Below are 19,468 nucleotides of genomic sequence, written 5' to 3'. Positions count from 1 at the left end.
AATGTCTTGGGAGAGTAGAGTCTATATATAAGACAAAATAAATGCACATCACTTCCAAGGCTTAAAATGAAAGCAGGAGTTTGTCGTGTAAACATACATTAAAAAAAAACATTTCCAAAACATTTTTTTGGGTGTGTGTCACGTTCTAAAGTCACAAACATGCTGGAAAACAGAGTGAGTAAACAGTAGAAAGCAATCCAGTTGTCATGTTTCAATCACTGAAAATCACAGCTGATAAATATCCATGATACTGCAGTGTCCCGGGAATGAATACTAATTGTAACCTTTCCCACAAAAGACAGATGTTAGTTGTGTTTCTGTCCAGTGGGAAAAGGGTTTAAGTAACATTAACTGATCAGCTAATAAGGTCAGGTCAGTTTCAGGAATTTTAATGATATCTAATAAAATGCTGTTCAAGGTTGTTATTTTTGGAATATTCTGGAAATATATATTTAATGACATATTGCTAATTTCAGTAGTCTAAGGAAAAATGCCAAAGATGTGCTGACATATCTTAATGTTTTGAACTGTCGGCCGTTGCTTTTGGCTCTGGGAAAATGTAATGTCTGTTTTTAATAACTTTTTGTTATTCCATCCGTCCATCCATTTTCCTCTGCTTATCCGGGGCCATCTTTTTGTTATTTTATAAACTAAATAATTAAATAATAACCAACTAACTAATTTTAATAACTAACTAATAAATAATTAAACAAATAATTAAACAACTAAATAATTTCAGCAGTTATATAGCTATAAATAGATACATTAACTCATCATTATTAAGGTAAAAACAAAATTGAATATTGATGATGCATTTCTGTTGAGGACTGAAAAATAAGGTTGTTTTTTTTAGCCCCACTAGAGTACTAAATGACTGTAACTGACCAGTCCAAACCCAGAGTCTAAATATTTGCATAGGTTAGAACACCACTTTGCCAGAGCAGCAGGTGAGGTGTATTTAGATCAATTTGAAGGAAGACTGTGTATTTTGTGTTTGTGTGTGTTTACGTGAGAGTGGGTATGGTAGCAGGAGATAGTATGATGGAGGAGGCCCGACTAGGACAAGCCTAATTAATGTTTCAGATGGACTGTGGCGCTGGGCTGCTGTGAGGAGGCTTTCAGCGAGTTGCTCAACTTCCCAAGCTGCTCAATAATGGATAGGAAGTCCAGCATGGTCTCGGCCAGCTAGCCCACTGCTACTAGTCTAGACAGTCTTCCAAAGGCCACACTTTGTTAACTAAGCTAATTATTTAAGCAAAGACACTGGCAGAAAGAAGCTCTGCTACCAGTCAACTCTTAAAACACCAGGCGCACTGTTGTTATTAACTTAAAATGAGCAGCCTGCACACCTTGGTGACCTCAGCTGATCAATTAGAATTTTTTTTCTTTTTTTTTGACAAACCAAGTGTGATTTAACTAATGATAAGGTCATTTCATAGATGCCCATCTTAACAGCCTCTCATTACCTCTATGTTGGCTTAGTCACCAAACACCTGATTCAGTCCAAAATCTCCCCCTCTCCTCTTCTTCCCCCGCTCATTCACTTTACTCCCCAGGGTGGAGAAGAAGGAGGGGACAGATTAAGGGTTTGGAGGCCAGGCCAGAGAGGGACAGGGGGACCGCTCCCACCACAGCTGACATCTGCTAGTTAGCCACTCTACCTTTTTTGACTAGGCCAAAGCCGCTGTGCACTGAGCATATAGGCTTGGAGCCAGAGCATGTTGTGACAACACAGCTGTTCTGAAAGTTAAGCATCAACCTATATCTTTATATAAGGGATCAGAGACAATGCAGCTTACATGCTGTGAAGGAGGACTATAAGGAAGTAGGGCGTTTTAAGTGTAGGCGAGATAAAACATTTTAGTAGAAAGTCTCAGATGGCTTCTCTGGTGAGTGTGCTTCTATGGTCGACTGTCTGGGGGAGGGCTGTGGTTTGCCATATGCCTCAGCAGATGACTCCACCTTCACACTGAGAGGCCAGACTGTACACAGACGCACGCACGCGGACTCATACCCCCCCAAACACACACACACACACACACACACGGAGGGATATTTGTAAGAGAGTAAAATGCATACACAGGCACTGATTCTCATTGTGAACAGCTTCAAGTAATTAAAAGCCCAAACAAACAAACATAGATTTAGAGGCCTTTGAATGAAGTGTGCACTCGACTGGGTCTGTTGGGGGAGCAATGCGGGAGGAAGAGGCCCTGTGCAGGCCTGAGTCATACCAGGGTGACACTGGACTGCAGTGTCAAGAGGAGGCCCCACTACAAAAGACTTCAAACTTTGTTCCCCTTTAATGGAAAAGACAAAGAAAAAGCGCACAGGCCAAACATCAACCCACACACAAAAATAAGTGCTTTAGTGCACAACAGAGAAGGAAAGACAAAGAGGTGAATAAGAGACCTAAGCAGAGCCCACTGCAGTTATAACTTACCTTGCATATAATGGTATTCTTGCAGTACCACAAATCCCAGAAACCAATGCAAACTCAACTCAACTAACTGAAACTAGCTATGTGGCTATAACGGCTCAGCAAGTAATTGCTTATCAGATAAGTTGTATTCTAAGTGCGTGCTGAGGCTCATGAACTGTGCCGAGTTGTTCTTGTGTCAAAAATAGTCTTACCTGTATGAGATGAGAAGGCACAGTAAGTACTGCAACTGACAGCGATGACCTCAGCAAAGCACGCAGTCCGTAGAGAAAGGTGGTGAGGGCGTGGCTATTTCTAGGGTTGTCATGGCAACACAGGTCATCACCCCACAGGGCCGAGCCAAGAGAGTGAAGGCCAATGCGCAGGATGTTACGCGACTTTGACTATAAGAAAGAACAAGCAACAAGGAGGGGATGTGTTAAAAATCATGCAAATGTGCTCACACACACTAACAGTAGTTTACAGTTTTATTTGATTTCAACTTCTCCCAAAGTGCATCTGACGATTAACAGACTGCTGCTTTTAGATTATTTTGGAAAGGTGCTGTTTTGAGTAGTATTCCCAAACTCTGGGAGAGAGCGACTGGACAGTCTGCTAACAGCACAGACGATCGGAACACAGTGCCCAAACGTGACTGGACACAACTGCCCAATCACAGAGGCCATCTGACACACGCACAATGGACCTGTCAGACAGGCTTCCAATATGGCCGCCACCCAGAAACCCCAGCACATTCTTGGCACAACAGCGATGCTCTGCAGCCAAGGGGGCCTGGGTAAGGGTGGAGTGCCTTCCCTTGAAACCCCCCCACCACCACCACCACCACAAGAGATCAACAGTAACCCACTCTCACGAAAGACGGAGAAAAAGTGGGCAAACAGTGGTGGGATATATATCACTGAAACTGAGAGAATGGAGGAGCCTGTCCAAACTGTGAGAGGTTTTTAACCTTTGCTACAATTGCCTTTTATTTGGGGTTTCTTCAGGATGGCTCCTGATTACTGAGGTGAGAGCCAAGAGTGATTAACAAAGCTCTGGCCTAAAATCTGCTCACTTTTTCCTTTTTTTCCCCCCTCCCCAACCTCTCCTCTCTTTTATCCCTCCCCCTTCATTATCTCAACCCTCCCAAAAACTCCTCTACCCCACTCCCCATTGCTTCCTCTCACAACAGTATGACCTAAGCTTCGTTTGGATCTGGATCTAAATCGCAGGCATCTTAGAAAAATAAACCCCATTGTTTCTGGGAGTTTTTCACTGTTGGCTCACAGTTTCCTCGAGGAGTACTCTCACACCAGACTTTACATTCATCCTCTTCTACACCATCCAACATCAGTGCTACATCTCTATAACTTACTTGAGTATTAGTGCTGTGTGTGTGCACGCCTTTGTCATTATTAGATATGCCCTTTCTTTGTTTAACAGGCTTTGCCTACGCAGGTCTTGGGGGCCATAGAATTAGATTTCAATTTCTATGTCTGCAGCCCAGCAGGGGGGAACTGTGGTAACACGACTGTTGCTGTGGCATCAAGAGGAGAGGCCAAACTTAACTCCTATAGTTTAGCCTATAGAAAAATCAGGGAACAGTGCCAATCGAGTCCAGCCAAGGACCAGAGGCCAGCCATATAGACTACAGCCAGCCTGGGACCTCAACCTAATCACTAGCCAATCTCTCGGAGACTCACAGTCCTGCTGCCACCCCTGTCCCACTCCCAAAAATATGCTCCGGGGGATGAATCCGTGTTTCAATCTGTTATTTATATAACACAGTTTATATGATAGCTGCATCTTGTTACCAGCCATGATGACAGATTTACAAATAAACATATAAAACGCACACACAGTGACTATCACCCATACTGGGCATTTTTGTGCCAGTGCCCATGTCGCTCCGTGCTGGTCTGCATTCCTGGACTGTGCCAACAGCATGTCAGGCGGCCACAGTGCTTTAATGATGTCAGCAGTTAATCTGGCGTGTGAGTGACAGCGCTTGGGAGAGAGGGTGGGGGGTACTGGAGGTAACTCCTGTGTGTGAGTGACAGGGGAGAGGTGGCTCCAGGTGACGAGCAGAGGGGTCACTGAAAGTAGGTGAATAAGGTGCAGGAGGCGTGCACACACATACACAGACACGTACTCGCACGCACACACACACACACACACAGACACGCACTCGCACACACAGTATATATACATACAGTACATACAGGCACATCACAGTGTTAAAAGGATTACACTAGGTCCTGTGGGAAACAGACGCGGCCATGGATGTTTCTGGCATTCTGTAGAGAACTGATGATTATTAAAAAGATGTATGTCAAAGGTAAGACACACACAGCTGGGATACACAGGTGAGGCCAAACTGAGCAGGTGACAGAGAGGTAAACAGACTCGAGAGAAGTGGTGGTTGGAATGTGACAGAAGAGCTCTGGGGTCACAGATGCAGATCTGGTTTCTCTCTTTGCTTCTATGCTCTCTGAAGCATATCTCATCTCAGATAACAATTTAAATGCACAATAGTTTGAATGGGCTCATCGTACTTAATGGGGCTACAACGGACATTTGCAACACAAAATGAGCACCTGCAACTCAAAGAATTCACCTTTAATGACATTTAGTGAATGAAAAGAAAAAATGTTGTCTGGAATTTTGTCTTGCATCACTGCAAGCAACAGCTTACTGCTTGCCTACTGCATTTCCGCAATGTTCCGCAATTTTGTCAATTGGGGGCCAAAACAAAACAAAAATAAATCCACAAGCACTAGGGGCCTGGTTTTATAAATTGTGGATTTGATTTTGGGAATGTATGATCAAACAGGACTGATAGGTGCTTTTGTTACTAATGTAGTGTCAAATCAAGAAACAAAACTGAAGCCATTTTACGCTTCACTCTAACTCAACTGGTTGAATGGGCTGAACCAGCAATTGGTCTTGGTGGTTCATTCATATGTATTCATCCCCTTTGTATGAGGCCCCTAAAAAGTTATGTGGCTACCATTTGGCTTCAGAAGTCACATAACTAATTAAACAAAGTACGCAGGTAGGTCACATGATCTCAGTTTATGAAAGCCTGTTCTTAAAGGCCCCAGAGTCTACAACACCAACAAGCAAGTGGCAACAGATCAGAAAAGTTTGTTGTAATGCAACAAAATAGGAAACCCGCCACAGGAGCAATGTATTTCCCGTTGGAGGAAAGTGTGTGGTTTTGTGTTGGTTTGCTTAAAATGGTTTGACAATAATTGGAGATACACATTTCAAAAGGTTGTAGTTGCAGAAAAAATGTGACAAACCCGCTCTGAATAGAGGTTGAAAGAAACAAATGCAAAACAGTCATCCACTTCTGGTTCTTACCATGGGGGCTGCTACATCGAAGCCCTCCCTGTGTATGACCTCTTGAAGTGACTTCAGCAACGCAGAGTAGGACTCAAGCATGGTACTGAAAAGCACAGGACAGTGGAGAGAGTGGACACAGTGGAGGAGACAACCAGAGAGAGGACACAAAAGGCTTACTTAGGACATGTTAACTGTAATTGAAACCATTTTGATAAAACTGGGCCAAGCCTTTCACCGCAGTAGCTTAATCCTCTATGACTGCAGCATGTTCCTCCTGACTGTGCTTTTCTGGAGCCACTGAAGCAGACAGATGATCCATATCAAGAGATCCAATTAATTTATTTGGTTGATTAAATTACAACATGACTGGTTCTCTGTCAGCTCCCCGAGGATCTGATTGTGCCGAGACGGACAGACAAACAGACAGATGAGACGTGCATATGCACAAACATACACACAACAAAGACAATAAGTGAGAAGGGGGGGGGGGGGGGGATTAATGGGCTGATATCGGAAATTAACAGGGAACAGCATTTTGGTGTGTAATCAGGGGTAAGATGTGCACTACTGACAAAGGGCCTACAGCACCATCAGAGCTACATTTAGCAACAGTCAAGGGATGGATTACTGCTGAGTCCATCATGTGCTCATAGGATGGCCAATAGGAATGTTAACCCCATCTTTTTACACAGGTCCCTCAACTTAAGAACGCCCCACCATTGTAATGACCACTCTGTCGTGAGTCACAGTGGGCTGCTATGTCAGTTGTCAATTTGACCTGCAGGCTACAAAAGCTGATACACATAGATTGGTCACACGCCAATAGCCCTGCATAAAGAACAGTAATACACACTCGTGTTGATTACACTAGCGCCAAGTACATCCATGTACTCTATTTCAGTTATTCAGCCCAACAATGGTGCCTCCTGACCCTGCTGGGGCTAATGATAGAGCTGGTTTGGTGAAAGAGGGACACCTACCCTCCTTAGCCTCTCTGCCCATGCCCCTGCTCTGAGGTAGGGGGCTGGGATGGTTTGACATGCAGTTGAGCAGGAGGTTGCCTCTGGTTGGCAGCCATTGTGTGGGACGGCATTGTGTTTTAGCCACCCCTACTGAGCACCCCTCATTCAGGTACCAAAAAGGTCTAGGTGCTTAGCTACAGGGGCTAGTGCGTCGGCTAATTAGGATCATACACAGGGAAGCTTCTTTATCTTGGCGTTCCTCTTTCACTGAGGAAAGAAAGGAGGAGAGAAGGGGGATGCTTGGTCTTAAACAACAGGATCTGTATCACCTAGAGAGCAATTTGTGCCAATTATGCCTTCAAGTGAAACGGAGCAATTTAACAGCTAGGGTATCAACATGGGGCTGTGGACACGTGCAAGGGGGAGTAGCCTGCTTAGGAGTTTGTGTGGCGCATGTGCGTGTGTAATATGCTGAGTGTGTGTATGTGCGCGTGTGTGTATGCGTGTCAGTTTTGGGGCGGGGCTGGAGGCACAATGGTGCGGTGCAGGTGTAGTTTCCTGCTGTCAAAATGTCTGTAAGATTTATAACCCGCTCAGACGCCACAACGGCACAACAGTACCACCATGCCACTCGTACACACTGCACTGCCATACAACACTGCCAGCATCAATGGAGATTATTATTTGTTGCCTATTAATCAGCATTATTAAGTTCTGACCTGATATTGTGTAAAACAGTGAATTCATGGTCTACACTAGTGAAAAACTTTTAACTGAATATCTGCAACATTTAATGTGTTTGCATGGGCGCTCTGTTAAACAGTCTCTGTTTGCTGAAATAAAGGAAGGGGGATTCTATAAAGCCTCTTCTACATCCTCTGTGCTCCAGATTGCTGTATTTACCCAGTGTGTGTGAGTGTGCCTTCGTGTGCCCTTGTGTGTTCAACAGCACTCTCTTGGTAAAGAGCCTGCATGACCTCTGAACCCTAAATACACTCAACGTAGGAGAAATCAAACAGACGCTGAGCAAACAAGACCCTTATTTGAATAGACATACACAACCTTTCCAAGAGGCTGAATGTCTTAGGCCAAAGGCAAACTACTCTGTGTAAAGCATGAACCAAGCTGGTTTTAACTGTTTTATAACAGCTGGCTTACGGGTAAGAATACAGAGCTTTTAAAATTAATTTTTAACATTTTATTTAAGTATGATTAAAAAAAAACCATCAATGCTAAGAGTTCAGCTGTAATGATAAATAAAGTTTTCTGATTTTTAAGCACTTTAATTATTCTCATTAACTATTTATACAAAACTAAGAAATTACACTGTACTGTGTTAGAGCGGAAACTATTGCTTGATCAATTAGCTGATCTTTAAAAAATTAACAATTAACTATTGCAATTTTTAATAACTTTTGAGTAATGTCATGTAATTTTTCAAGTAGAAATGTCACACATTAACTGATTCCTGCTTCTGAAAAGAAAGTACCTCCTGTTTATTCTGTATTACATAAAACTTAAATTAAGTATGGTAAGTAATTTTTCACCATATCTGCCATTTTAAAGTCAAAAATATTAATTGATAATGAAAACAATCTTAAGTTGCAGCTGTACAGTTTATTAAATTCTCATAAATGAGTATCTCAAAGGGCTGCACACAGTAATGAGCTAAGAGAGCTAAGTTGATTTTTTTTTCTCATGCACATGCTAGTGCATGGATGGCAATTGAGAACCAGTTCCAGTTGAGAACAAGTTTCAAATTGTCTGATCCATCGAAATCATATGCCTCCGAGCTTATCAATTCCTTTTACCAATGCCAGAATATTTTTGTGACAGTTGTACAGTGTAAAACAATGACATCAAACTCATGTGTCTACTGGAAACTTGCATAAAGAAGGCGTCATGGCAGAGAGGAACAAAGGCTCCATAGCTTGGCTTCATTTCATTAAGAAAGTTGCCAAGAGTGCTGCTTGAAATTGCTGTAAAATGATAACTCAGCAATATGTTGAAATATCTTTTTATCCACCATGGGCTTACATTTCAGGAAGGCTATGTATTTGCAACTCTATGCACATGTGTCACTGTTTAATAAGCATCACACCCGTTATCAAAGGTAAATATCCTTTGATTACAAAATTTGTGCCACACAGGCTGGCTTAGCAGCTTTGACAAAGAAAATCTAAATGAAAATGAATGCTGTACAAATATTCTCCCATTACATCCATTTTAGACGATGACAGACTGACTGTTGCAGTTCAGACTCGGGGATAATGAAGCAGTTACATCGATGCTGAAAACCTGTTTAAGCCTACGATTTTCCACACAGAAAATTGATCAGAATCAATATGGGAATCAATAAAGGATCGAATACGCAGAAGCGATAATGAAATTTGCAGTCCCTCTGGTTGCAGGGGTTATACAGTATGCTCTCTTTAAAACGTGTTGGCCTCTCTGCATTGTTGTTTTACCTGGATTCTGCAAACGATGCCATGTTTACTTCCCTGTGTCCTGTTGAAGATGTCTTATTTGTGTAACTCTATTTCGTGGATGATGTCATGTTTGTGTGCCTGTGTTCTGCAGATGGTGTCTCATTGGTTTCCATGCATTCTGTGGATGATGTCTTGTCGTTTTACCTGTGTGTGGGTGATGACTGGGTGAGATGTTCTGGAAGGTAGAAGCGGTGGCACTTGGCTGCCTGGCGAATCTCTGGCTCCATGGTCTTGGAGACGTCATAGTAGTGCCCGAACCGGGATGAAGAGGCCAGTGCACTCTGAGCAGGTGAACAAGTCAAACTCATGTTAAAGCATATGAACACTAAAGCCCTTTAATAAATGAGCCTTTAAATGTATTTTCAATCTGTCTGACAATACTGCTTGCTTTAAACTTCTCATGACAAATGATGTGCACTTAACTCATTTCAGCTAACAATAAAACAATTCACAAAGCAAATTAATCTTATTTGTCTTTCTAATATGTTAACTGAGTGTGCTTCACAATACTATGGTAATGCAATTGCATTGTTTATGGGTCATTCCTCAACATTCCTACAGCAGAGAAGTTAAATAACCACTACGACCACGCTCTTAATCATTTCTTCACATAAATGTCCACTTCTGGCTGTGAAAGCAAACGTGTCAGGGACGCAGGGGAAGGCGGATGTTTTCCTGCAGCTGAAAGAGAGAGTTTTAGCTCTTCTCTCTCAGTGAAACCAGGGATTCCATTGTTAGAGGGGCCCTTAATCTACTCCTAATCTGGATTAGGGCCCCCGGTGTGTCCCTCTCCTGGCGGGACGAGGGGGTCAGCAGGGCAGGGGGGTCAGGGGCTCATCTTCTCTTTGTGAGCTAGGCAACCCGCTTAGCGTTCCATCCCCGCCCTGACGGCCTCACCTTTGATCTGATGTCTTCATCGGGAGAGCGACACAGTGGGCTATGCCAGGAGAGGTGTGTGTAAGGGGAAAGTAAGCGTTGACTCTGGGGGTGAATTTGGGATGCAAATCCTCTAGTGGGGCTTACTAGTGGTTTGTAAAGACGATTTTACAGGGGAAGGGGGAGAGGTGAGCAAAGGACACAGATATAAAGAAGTTTCCAGGGAGAGAGAAAGAGGGAGAGGATCCCCAGGGACACACTGTGTGCTGTTAATCCACATAGCGATATGGATTATAGACTGAAGGGGGGAGACTGCAGAGAAGTAGAAGGGGAGGGTCACCTCTACTCAAAGCGGAAGAAAGAGTGTAGGGCTGCCGACCCTAGCAGGGGGAAAGGCAGGGATTTGGGGGAAGACAGAGGCGCAGGTCTGGGTCATAGGGTTGAGCGAGCAGACATGTCAATGCACAGGCTGCAAAGTACTCTTGTTTCCCAGGCTAAGCAGGGGTGCAGGCGTGTGTGTATGTGTGTATATGTGAGTTGGGGACCAGTGAAAAGCCTACCTATTGCCAGCTAAGTGTGAGTAATCTGGTCCAGCTCTGAAAGGAGAGGCTGAGGCCTCATTCACTCCACAAAGGAGTTTAGAAGCTGATGGATTTAGTGGTAGAGACAATTGCCAAACCACTAAGACCAGAGAGCCATTGCTGTTCTTTCTCATACAATCATTAACAGAGACACATGTTGGACTTTCATAATAAAAAGAACATAATTATGAAGTTACCTGTATTCTACTGAATATTCCATTCCGCCAATATGCTGCAATCATTATAATAATAGGTGATATAAACTGCCATGTGATCAATGGATTACCTGTACTTTTGGAAGATTCTGATAGCGCCAGGCAATCTTCATGGCATCCAAACTGTCCTGAGGTTCACAAGACAACCTGGGCTGCTCCACTGGTTTGTGGATTGCAACATCATCCAAGATGGGAGCCGGAAGTTCCTGCACAAAATAATATGTTAAAATTTGTTGATTGTGGATGGTCAAGAGGTATTTTAATTCTCCTTATCCTGATTTCTTGAATGTAAACAAACAGTATACTTGGTTTCTTTAATTGTGCTAAAGAAATTGAAAAAACCCAGATAAAACTGTGAAAATAGCACGTGTATGACAGTGTCTTTACACAGGAAAAGTACCACTGTGCCAGCTGTAAAGAGAGATAAATTATCCTTGTCCTTGGATAAAACATATTTAGATCGAATGCCTGACTTAAACTGGACCTTAAATAAGTCAGTCAGATTCTAAAGCTGAAAAGTAGACTATTTGTAAAAGTCAATGTGATGCGCACAATAAAAAAAACTGTGAGCTTCCTCAAAAGAGATCCTGTTCTTCACTGTGCAACCACCAGTAACAAATCTTGCTCCTTGGTTAAAAAACATGGTAGGGTGGGTGTTAAATCTGACTGATTAGCTGATGCGAGTAAACTTGGTGTTCTAAGTGCATGTAAACGTGATCTCAAATTTCCTGCTTGTAAATGATTTCGTCCAATAAGTTTGTTTCTTGTGTGCATGTTAACATAATGCATAAAGTACAACCATAGCATCTGAAGATTAGCATACTGTGAATGTAGCTGTGAAAACACTAAATGATGTGATATATCCCCATTGGGAGTCCCCCTCTCTTAATAAGCCTTTGATATGTAAAGAGAGGGTGAGGCTGTGACCCCTCCCACTATCAATCAGTGGGAGAGAGGCCCTCCTCCTGTATGCTGGGTGGCAGTCAGCTTCTGGGGCTACGGTCCTCTTCACAGAATGATGCATCGGGAAACATTTCAACAATGCCACAACCATGCCACCCTCGACCTCTCAGATACCCCCGTTGACCCTGACACATCTTGGGGAAAGCTGTGCGCCAATAATACCTGCTTAATCATGGTCTAATCAGCGTGAACCAAGCTGAATACTTTACAGCGGAAGCTGACTGATATGTTGTGACAAAAAATACTTATACAAGTAGGCAGAACATTTCCAACATCTTCTGATGACTAAAAGGTAAACAAAAGTTTGTCATTAATGTATTTTTGACAGTTGTACAGGGAGGATGTTAGTAGTAGACATATTGAGGCCATGTTTGCTTATTTGTGGATGGTTTGTCAAGACGTGTGGCCTAAAAAAAAAAAAAAAAATCATACTTTGCAGTACAACAAATTTCCTTCCAAAAAGCTTAGAGAATGGATGCCCCCTCTTCTCATACCTGTAAGATGTCATCTGGGTTATCTTGAGCCGCTGCCACGAAAAGATCATGTCGACACACCACTCCTTCTGCCAGGAAGTATTTTAAGATCATACGAGAGTAGCTATCATATCGGTCCTCCTCTAAAAAAAGAAACAAAAGACAACACCAATCAGAATTTGAGTGGGAGTGGAAAACTCAACACACTGTCACTCAATGCCATCTGCAAGGGATGAGTAAATTATTTAGTGATAGAATAGGTACAACCTCTTCCCTATGAAAAACATATCAACCTCCAGCCCATCATTGGATTCTTGTTGCATTCAAACCATCCAGACAACAGAAGTTTATGACAACATCACAGTTGCTAACTGTAATTGACGTAAGGACCAGATTCAGGCTATCTTTGGTAGGGAACGGATGAAGTGGCAATCGACATGGCACGGAAACATAGGTGTGACAGTGAGACCTGACATCTTCAGCTCTCTTGTTAAGGTCTTCATAGTATCCTTGTCCACTTCCCCCCATCATATCCCCAACCAGCAGCAGAGGTGAGAGGGAGACACCTGTCTCAAGCATTCACCTGACACCTCCCCCCTGAACACAAAGGTACCCCAGCTGCCAGGACAACTGACAAGAGGAGGCAGAAACAAGATAAGATAGTGCCTGTCCTCAAAATGCTTCCCGACATCTGGTTCACTTGAATTTCTCTACTTTTTGTGTGAATTAAAATGGCAATGGCATCCTTTCATTATCATGTTTCTACTGTCATTCACATCAGGTGAATTTATTATCCTAAAGGTAGGTCAAAAGTTATACAAGAGACTTTTAACACAAATGGAAAGAGCGATTCTCAGCTTGGAGTGATGACAATACAGGCTCATTTGTATGAATGCCTCCAGCACTGAATTGACAGGCAAGTGATTCTTAACATCTAACATACATAGGTAGCATTTTTCTGTGTACACAAATAGGCCACCCGGCCATTCCACACCCCAAACCCACAATAAAAGCCTGCATCATCAACATAAACTCCCCCCACTAGCAGGGCACATAACTCTACCCAGCATGCTGTTGCTGCTTCCTGTCACAATCGTCATTTTGTAAAGATTTCATAGGCCTCTCCAAACAATGACAAACAGTGGGCGCAGGGACAAAGGCAGCAGTGACAGTTTAAGGTAATGGGCATACAGCTGACAGCTTGGGAATGACATCCTGACGTGTCATCCTCAAACATCCGGAGAATTCCCCCTCCCACGTTCTCGGTCTATGTCCTCACCTACGGACTTAGGATGGCACAGGAAATTCCATGGCTCTTCAATTTGTTGTCGGTGGGGCTCCCTGTTCTCTTATTGATGGGTTTCTAGGTCAGCAGGCCTTTGTGGCTTTCAGCAGGCCCCACAAAGACTCCCAGATGGGCCCTCTCAAGATGGGGCCTATTGTGGCTATGTTTCTATGGGAGCCTTACAAATGGAACCTCCAGGAGTCATTAGGCTGTTGAGGCGGGGGGTAAGGGAGGGGGTGGGAGGTGGCGGGGTATACGAGCAACAGGGGGTGGGGGACGGTCATATCTTTGAGGGAGATCCGTCACTCTGGACAGTCATGGGATGATTTTTTTCCTCTTCTTTTTCTGCAGATTCTGACTAAGGATTGGTAAAGGGGGAGACGCCTCTACTTCATTTGCCTTCAAACAGGGAAGTGCGAGAGTCCTGAATCATATCTGCTAAAGCTGCAGGGGGAGGAGACAAAATATCTAGGTCAGGGTGTTTCCCCCTTGTATGAATCTTTGGTCTATATCATTTCTACTGAGCAGCTGAAATCCATTTAGGTCATAAGGCAGGTAAACAAAATACAGACAATGAAAAAGCACCTAAGCTTCAAAATGACTGAAACGCCATTGTAAATAATGCTACAATGGTGGGTTTTATTAGGTTACCGTTAAATGCCAATTAGCAGCATCTGTTGAGTCCCTTATACTGTACATGCCTGACATATCTCTATTGTTAAGCTTCAACTTGTGACCGTTGTCCCTCTTTATCAATTCAGTTAGCGGTATTTGGCACACGATGTTGTGATTCTTGAGACTGTTGTTGACCCTTGACATATTAAAAACAGCAGTTATTAAACAGATGACTTGACCTCTTTGGAGCTCACATCTCACATGTAAAAGTTACAGATGAAAAGTCCTACTTATTATCTCACCTTGCATTCATGTGGTGAAGGAATAATTGGAGAAATTAGTTCAGGCTGGGAAAATTCATGTGAATATCTCCTCAATTAAAGAAACTCCAAATGTTGGGTTGGTAAGTAACTTATTTATATTTTAGAATTAGATTAGATTGTAGATTAGAATCTTTAGATAAAGATTTTTTTTAAACTAAACTGTTTTATACAAGTAGCAAACTCCTTCATGGAATAACTCAATGTGTAGGTTGTGTTCATAATGTTAGCAAGTGTGTGTTTGAGGTGGACTGACCTATTTAGTGTTTCCTTGTGGAATCCCTGAACCTATTACATTTTTTTGCTCACATATCATTTGTAATTTTGAATAAGGTTGTAACCATCCACTTGGAGTGACCTAGATGATATTTTTATATCAAGTGGCTAATCAACGTGTTATTTAAACGATCTGTGTAAAAAAAGATATAGATATATAACATATCTTCTTTGTAGTGTTTTTTGTTTCCACGTTATGACATTATGAACTTCCCAACTCGCCCAATGGAACCATCCAATGAGCATGTAAACATATCATTATCCCCATTTTTATTGTTTTTTTATTCCTTTCACAAACATTTTATTTTTTTCCCTGCACCTTTAATGTATTTTTATTGTTTTTATGCTGAGAAAATGTTTTCCTCATAATACAAATCTGAATTAAACTAACTGTCATTGAATATAATATAACCTACATTTATATGTGTAAGTAAGGGTCGAAATAATTTTTTTGTACACTTTATTTTGATTTTTCCATTCATATGGATACATACAAAGTTATAGGTGACATCTCCTATTCTAAATTGCCCTCTTCAGTCCCATCTTCCATCCCTTCCAAGATCAACATACATACATACACAAACATTTAGCAAAGAATTGACAAAAACAATTATATCTAAATAGGTGTCTTAGTGCTATAATTTTAGTAGAAAAAAGGCACCCAGCTCGTGAGCTTTGAAATATTTTATCATATAAAACAATTAGGCCACATTTAATAGTAGTTATTATGGGTACATTAAACGAGAAACAATTTCACTTAAACTAATGGAATGAAAGTAAACATGGTCAACATAATAAGAGCTGGAAAGCTTTGTTCCTTCTATTACAAAAACACAAGAGATGAGAAATCTTCAGACAGCAGCCATACTGAGCTGATCCCCCTCTAGTTGACAAATCAGGATGGACAGCTCAAGACACTTCAAAGGCAGACAACGACCAGTCTGATAATTTTATGTCTGTGTCTCACAAACAGGCCATCACTGCTAAAGGGGCAGACTGTAGGATATGACTGCCTGAAACAAACACAAACAAACACACACTCCAAACTCCCCCCGTCACACCCACCCACCAAACAAAACAGACACACAGACAGCAGAGTGCACAAAACACACACACACACACATTGCTTTTTCGGAGACAAACACAAGAGAGCTCACACACGCATTTCACCTTTACTGTGTCTCTCATTACCAGATGAAACCAACCGTACATTGATTCACAAAATGGAAGGGAAGAACGCATTAGTGTATAATCACTGACTCCTGCATCGATTGGGGGGGTGAATTAAAGGGCAAAGCAATATCATCAGTTGGTATAGGCCTTTGCTACACACAAATTACAGCTTCAAGAGGAAACAAGAATACCTTAACCTTACTGTCTACCAGTGCATATAGCCTAGCCTATGATGAATGATAATAACAATAATAATACAGTGGAAGACATTTATGTGCCTAGAAAAGCCACTTGCTTTGAATGTACTTCCGAAAACTTCTATAACACATCTGCAGATGAGCATATCAATTAAGGTTCACAGTGGACGTGTGAACACCTGGGATTCTAACTAGAGACCTTCAGGTCATTAGTCTATTTGCCGTTCTGCTAGATGGTTACATGCTAACCACAAAGAGCCGGGAACAGACGGACAGTATCATTATGGCTGTGGAATGCTAAAAAGTGCCACTGAATTCACTTTCTGGGATGCATTTGATATTTGGATGTACATGAATATATAATATCACTGATGGGTTACTGCAGGGCCGTTAATATCTACAACTTTGAAGCTAAAGGATATAATGCTACAGAAAAGATTAGCTCATGTGCATCTTCTTGGCTTTAAGTATTTAATGTTGTATATGAATACTAATGCATTGAGGTCAACCAGGGCACCTTCTGTTGTAACAGTAGTTCATTATATGCAGCTATTCTTCCATGGCTCCAGTCAGAGCAAATAAAAATGACATGGCTTCAGGTATCAAAACATTGCTTTAAGAACTATGATAAATACATCAAACTTGCTCATGAAGCCTCAAGACGAAAGGGCTAAATGTAGTTAAGTAAGAGTCAACTGTTGTTGTGTACCATGGAGTCACATACACTCAGGCTGTGTAACTTGTGTGACGTGTAATGTTTGGTAAACATCACTCTCATTTATAATTTGCTATAAGACAAGACTTCGGTGTCCTCTAACAATTTAACAAATTATCAGCATAATTACTCACCTGAGGATATAATATCTGCTAATATAATATTATGCTATTAGGTATCCAATGAAAGGTGTACTTGAACTTTCTGGAAAGACCATATTCAGTAGGGAACTCATGCTGCATTACTGAGGGTAACACAAAAGTCATCAAACATTTTTTAACAATCCTGTCCTTGAGGCTGTTCTTTCCAATTACAACACTTTTATCTCCATCACTGATCGTGTACAGGTTTGAACTTACAATTGATTTCTCGCTTTCTTATGATGCATTCCATTGCAACCCAGATGTCAGTACTTCTGAGTCAGTATTCCCAACTCCTGCAGTGAACTGATGTAAGTCTCTGAGCTTCACAAGCTTCTACAGAGGACCTACATCAGTGACCACAGCACCATTAACAAATAGAAATGCTAGAAAGTGTCTTGCTCGTCTTTGCTTATTCAAATTGTGTACTACAGCTCATTATGTAAACAGGTCCTGAACGTAATATTGTGAACCTCAGCCAATATAACTTTTGTACATTTGTTTTGCTTTAGAAACATTCTCACATTATCTCTGTCAAGATCAAGAATAAACATTTAAAAAAGCATTACGTTTGATTTCTAAATAGATGAAAAAGTGTGAGGTGCCATATAGCTGTGACATCACGTGTGTTTATGTTGTAAAACTTTAGTATTTTACTTCAGAGTTTCCAACTTGGAATTCTGATTTGAATGAATTGCATTAGACCTTACGGTGTTGGAGATGAGAGTACAATGGATTGCAGCATCATGTCCTGCCCAAACAGCCTTTTTCATCAGGAAATACATTAAATTGAGGAAGTTATCATTCCATGTAATGGTACCTTTAAACCAGTGATCAGTTTGTCAAGTGAGTGGCTCACCTATAAGAAGTACTGTTCCAACTGCTAACCCGCCACCTGTTTGTGAAGACAAAAAATATTAATAATATCACTTTTTAATATTATCAGTCACATAATATAAAGTATCCCACTCTGAATGAGTCTCTCTTTGGCAACTGCTGCTTTCTTCACTCTCCCTTCTGCTCTTTACAGTTGTATATTCATCTTTTTTTATTAATCAGGCGTTTTGACTTGTCAGAGTTGGAAAAGCACAGGTGTTATACAGTAACAATGGCTCCATTCTTTTAAACTATCTCAGTAAGCCATGCCAGTGTGACAATGAGCACAGCAACAAAACCCTATAACTGAAGCTGCTAAATAGAATTCAGCCATCAATAATGTTGTTTCTTACACCTGTACTTCTCCTACTGTGTCTCTATGTCTTCTGTGAAAATTGCCTCTTTGAGAACTGGATATATGATGAGATGTCTCACATGTTTTGTTTCACACTAGTTATGGCAGGAGTGTCATTAACCCACTGGTAAGCTAAGCACTACTCATACCAGCTCTTGATAATGCTGACAGCTTTATCAATTTTAATCAATAATAATATTTTTTTAATCAAGCCTGCAATGTAAATTTGTTCATCTAGACCTTACTCCTGTATGCCAGTGCAGGAGAGTATATGGCTCGTAATCTGAGGCTACTGTGGTCTTAACAGATGAAAGCTGAGAGAACAAGAAAATTGACATTAGATAAAATGTTTTCATTGACACATTTTACTTTTTTTGTGAGAAATCCTAATATATGAGTTATACAAAAAAAAAAACCTTGTCCTTATAATACACAAGGGCACATACAATTTAATATTTGTTATTAGAATCTCTGGGTTCACAAATACCTCTCAGTCGGGGGGGAAATAGCCCATGACCCCTCTTCCCCCTTTCCTTCTTTCTCTCTCTCTGGACAGTGTCTTGATGTCTAACGGTGTCTTATATTTATCACTTTTTAATGACACTTCCATTGACCTTTATTATTTAGTACTGACCTGTTAATTGTCTTGGTTGTCTGCACTGCATTGTTAACTGCTGCTGGATTTCTCCAAGGGGATGGATAAAATATCTATCTATCTATCTATCTATCTATCTATCTATCTATCTATCTGTCTATCTATCCCTGTGCACAGGACATAAACCCACAACTGTGTCAACTTATGATACACACGTTTGTCTGATTTTAAGTTATAAATCATCAGTCTCACCTCATTACAGCATGAAGAAGCTGTCATTCATACCACTTAGGTATCTTTTGGCTGCCTTTATACTACAACATACCATGGTAATTCTTTTAGGACACCCATATATATTATTGTTTTTATTATGACAGCTGTTACATGAAAATACATTAAGACTAAACAGGGAAATCAAAGTGTTTTGTGCTATTTTGGTCCTTTGTGCATTGCTTGCATCAGCTTAAATGCACTTAACTTACAGACAAGACAAATAACTAAATAACAGCATGAATGGCTACCAAAAACTATGCCTGAAATCTGCATATCCACAATGCTAACATTATATTTCACACATTTAGAACAGCTTGTACTG

General features: G+C 41.3%; 1 protein-coding gene across 2 annotated transcripts in view; it reads right to left on the bottom strand.

The window, feature by feature from the left end:
* elp4 (elongator acetyltransferase complex subunit 4) overlaps positions 1 to 19,468 on the bottom strand; it is a 58,791-nt gene that overhangs the window by 38,985 nt on the left and 338 nt on the right. For both annotated transcript variants that reach the window (XM_059355983.1, XM_059355991.1), the window contains exons 2-7: positions 17,907 to 17,942; positions 12,348 to 12,469; positions 10,962 to 11,096; positions 9,363 to 9,499; positions 5,786 to 5,870; positions 2,635 to 2,823 (exon numbers count right to left, since the gene is read on the bottom strand). In XM_059355983.1, coding sequence (XP_059211966.1) covers positions 2,635 to 2,823; positions 5,786 to 5,870; positions 9,363 to 9,499; positions 10,962 to 11,096; positions 12,348 to 12,469; positions 17,907 to 17,942 — 704 coding nt within the window. The remainder of the gene's footprint in view (positions 1 to 2,634; positions 2,824 to 5,785; positions 5,871 to 9,362; positions 9,500 to 10,961; positions 11,097 to 12,347; positions 12,470 to 17,906; positions 17,943 to 19,468) is intronic.

This window comes from Centropristis striata, chromosome 2 (assembly GCF_030273125.1).
Source record: "Centropristis striata isolate RG_2023a ecotype Rhode Island chromosome 2, C.striata_1.0, whole genome shotgun sequence".
Lineage (NCBI taxonomy): Eukaryota > Metazoa > Chordata > Actinopteri > Perciformes > Serranidae > Centropristis > Centropristis striata.
Note: the sequence above shows the minus strand (reverse complement) of the source record. Positions and strands in the feature narration are given on the sequence as shown.